This window comes from Nannochloropsis gaditana, assembly GCF_000240725.1.
Source record: "Nannochloropsis gaditana CCMP526 unplaced genomic scaffold scaffold089, whole genome shotgun sequence".
Taxonomy (NCBI): domain Eukaryota; class Eustigmatophyceae; order Eustigmatales; family Monodopsidaceae; genus Microchloropsis; species Microchloropsis gaditana.
Window position 1 is genome coordinate 29,769 of NW_005803864.1, and position 3,020 is coordinate 32,788.

Below are 3,020 nucleotides of genomic sequence, written 5' to 3' on the forward strand. Positions count from 1 at the left end.
CGAGGGAGGGAAGCTAAGCGTGGAGGGAGAGAAGAGGAGGATTCGGCAAGGAAAGCATGAAGGGGGGAAAGAAATGATGTAAAAGGGAAGGAACGAGGACGGAAAACTTACGTGGGTGGCCAATGCCGCTTGTCGATACGTTATCTCCACACTCTGCTTCCCGTAGGCAGCATGCAGGGGCGGGAGAGCGACCAAGCGCCCGGCGACGAAGTAGAGGATGGCCACGAGAGCCGCCTGAGGAGGGAGGGAGGGGAAGGAGGGGAATTGGCTTGGTATGGTGGAATCTCCGAGAGAGATCTTTGATCCGTGCCCACATTCTCCCTCCGTGACTTTCAGAATCACAGCGCCGGCACAGAAGAGGTCATCGTTCCTCTTCTCTTCCCGTGTGGAGGCTCTCTCCGAGCTTCCCTTCCTCCCGTCCTCCCTCTCGCACTGCCGTGGTTCGTTCACCCCGCTGCCTCACTCACCGCGAAGATTCCCAAGCCTGTCATTTTCTTCGCGTTCTCGAATTCAAGGGATAAGTAGAAGGCAATGTAGACGCAGGCGGCCAGCAGGGCCCAATTCAAAGTGAGAGGGACGCCCTGAACGGAAAGGTTCGTAAGCGAAGAAGGCAGAGAAATCTGGCTAACAATGCCGGCGTTCGTCCAAAGCAGCATAAGCCCGGTGAATATCAAGGGCCAGATGCAGACGATGTGGATCCATTTATTGACGGTGTTGTCGTGGTAAGCCGCATAGAAGGTGAACTGTGGGCGTAGATAATTGGAGAAAGGGTGAGAAGGTCGTATAGGAATGTGCAAGAGGGGATCAAAAGGATTGAGAATGTACAAATTTCAATGCATCACGACACAAAGAAGACTCTCAGGGAGGTAATACATGAGCATGTTGTATCGACTGTACATTCAAGACTGCTGTCGTGGGATGCGAGAGAATATGAAGGTACCGCGGAGGATAGAACAGGCATCGTGCAATTTGTGAGGTGTGCAGACTGTTATTCGTCAATACATGATACTCGCGCCCCGCCTCTTTGATACGTACCTGCTTCTCAATATCAAGCAGTCCTGCTTTCTTGGGTGCCATCTCGAACTACACGATCACCGGAGCAACCTGTGCGCGTGTAAAAATGCACGTCTCTTAGTTCAATACGCATGATGTGAGGATAAAAAGGGAGAGGAAAGCACTAATGGCATGGACCAAGTATGTTTGTGTCTCAAGGTGATTGTGGCGCGACTGATGATGCCAGGGCGCGTAACGGTCAACGAGCCGTTAAACCAAACAAAACTTCAAGGTCCGAACCAAAAAATTTAATGGTCGGCGTCCCGGAAAGTGATTGTCGACCATACTCATCTTTCTCGTCAAATGCATAATAAACGAGGAAAATTATTCCGAGTTCTGGCGATAGTTTCACAAAAATGACCCTAAGTTCCAACTTTCTCGTTCAATTACAGGGCAGAGAGGGAGGGGCGGAGTCACGATGACGAGGTTGTCAAGGCGGGAGCTTTCTCCCGCCAAATCAAGGGAAGCAAAGGGCGATGACGATAATGCCAAAGTAATGCATACTGGCATGTTTGATCCGTCCAATCACATCACAGCCCCAAAAGTACCGCGAAGCTCTCCGCTCAGACCCTTACCAGTGGACATGCAATCCCATGGAGGACTCCGAGGGGTGGCTGCTGTGTGGATCGTCATATTTCATTGCTTTGGGGACCCCAGATATCATGCAGGCTGGGTGGTAGCGTTACAAGGATCGAGCCTGATGCCTTTATTCTTTATGCTGTCCGGTTTCTCGTTGGCTGTGACATATGGGCGCACGACATGGGCTGTGTCGTCCTTCACTTGGCCTTGGGGAGGCAAGAATGAGCAGCAAGGTGCCAGTTCCTCGTCACAAAGCCACTCAATATGTGTCGTCACTGGTATGGACAGGATGGAACAAGGCAACGAACTGCCGGAAACGACGACAGTCGCTACGTCCGTGCCTGCCTGCTTAGACCCCCCAACACCTCTGCAACCCTTCTTTCCCACGCGCGATTTCTACCAGAACCGCATTGCCCGGGTCATACCCGTATACTGGCTGTCCATCCTCATCTCCATTCCGTTGTGGCTTCTGAACATTGCCGATTATCCTTTCTCCCTCCAAACCTTCCTCCCCTCCCTGGCTACCAGCATCATCCCCGTCACCTCGCTCTTCTCGGCGTGGAACGAGCATTACATCGCAGCCATCAACCCCGTCGGCTGGTTTATCACAACGCTTGCCTTCTTCTGGCTGTTTTTCCCTGTCTGGCTCCCGCGTATGCAACGCTTATCGGACAGGGGGTTGCTCGGCGTGGTGGTCGTGGGGTATTGGCTACAACTCTTTTTAATCCAAAGCCTTTATTCCGTCCTGCCCCTTTTTTTCCATTTCCGCCCCTTCACCACCGCCACTATGAACCCTCTTTCCCGCTTCCCCCTCTTTCTCATAGGCATGGCCGCAGGCTTGCTCTCCTTGCGGCATGCGTCTTCTGAGAAAATTCCCGGAGGCCCCCACCGGACGCTACCCACCCCCCAGGCAGGTGGCGCAACTCATTCGTACAACCCCCTTGCATGCAGTAAAGGCCAACACCTTGGCAGGAAAGGATCGGAGATCATCATCAAGTCCCCTGTCAGGAGTCAAGAGAAAGCCAATGTCCACATGCGCCCGCCCCCTGGCCCCCTGACCGGGGACACCTTAACGGCGGACGGTCTTTTTCCGACGGGGTTTAATTCCATCATAAAGGCCGAAAACGGGCATGTGGAAACGTCCCCGGAAAAGGGCGACAGCACGGTCTTTCCTTGGCCGGCCTGCGTCCTTTGCCTTCCCCTGCCAACGCCATGCGCGGCGTCCCGCCCGCCTGTCAAGGATCATCCTCCTAGCCCCTCTCGTCCTCCCCGTGGATCCACGCTGCACAGTGAACGAGCTCCGCCACCTCCTCTTCCCACCGACCGAGGTATCCCCAGCACCATCAGCTCCTTTCCTCTTGCCCACGTTTGCGACGAGCCTTCTCCCC

The 3,020-nt window shown here is 54.1% G+C and overlaps 1 protein-coding gene across 1 annotated transcript; it reads right to left on the reverse strand.

The window, feature by feature from the left end:
- Positions 1–24: 24 nt before the first annotated feature.
- NGA_0557000 (uncharacterized protein) lies at positions 25–1,108 on the reverse strand (the record flags this gene model as incomplete). The annotated part of the gene is made up of 3 exons (XM_005855829.1): positions 1,036–1,108; positions 468–743; positions 25–234 (listed from the first exon to the last, which is right to left on the reverse strand). Coding segments are annotated over exons 1-3 (528 nt in total), but the record flags the coding sequence as incomplete, so codon positions are not given.
- Between the last annotated feature and the right edge of the window lie 1,912 nt (positions 1,109–3,020).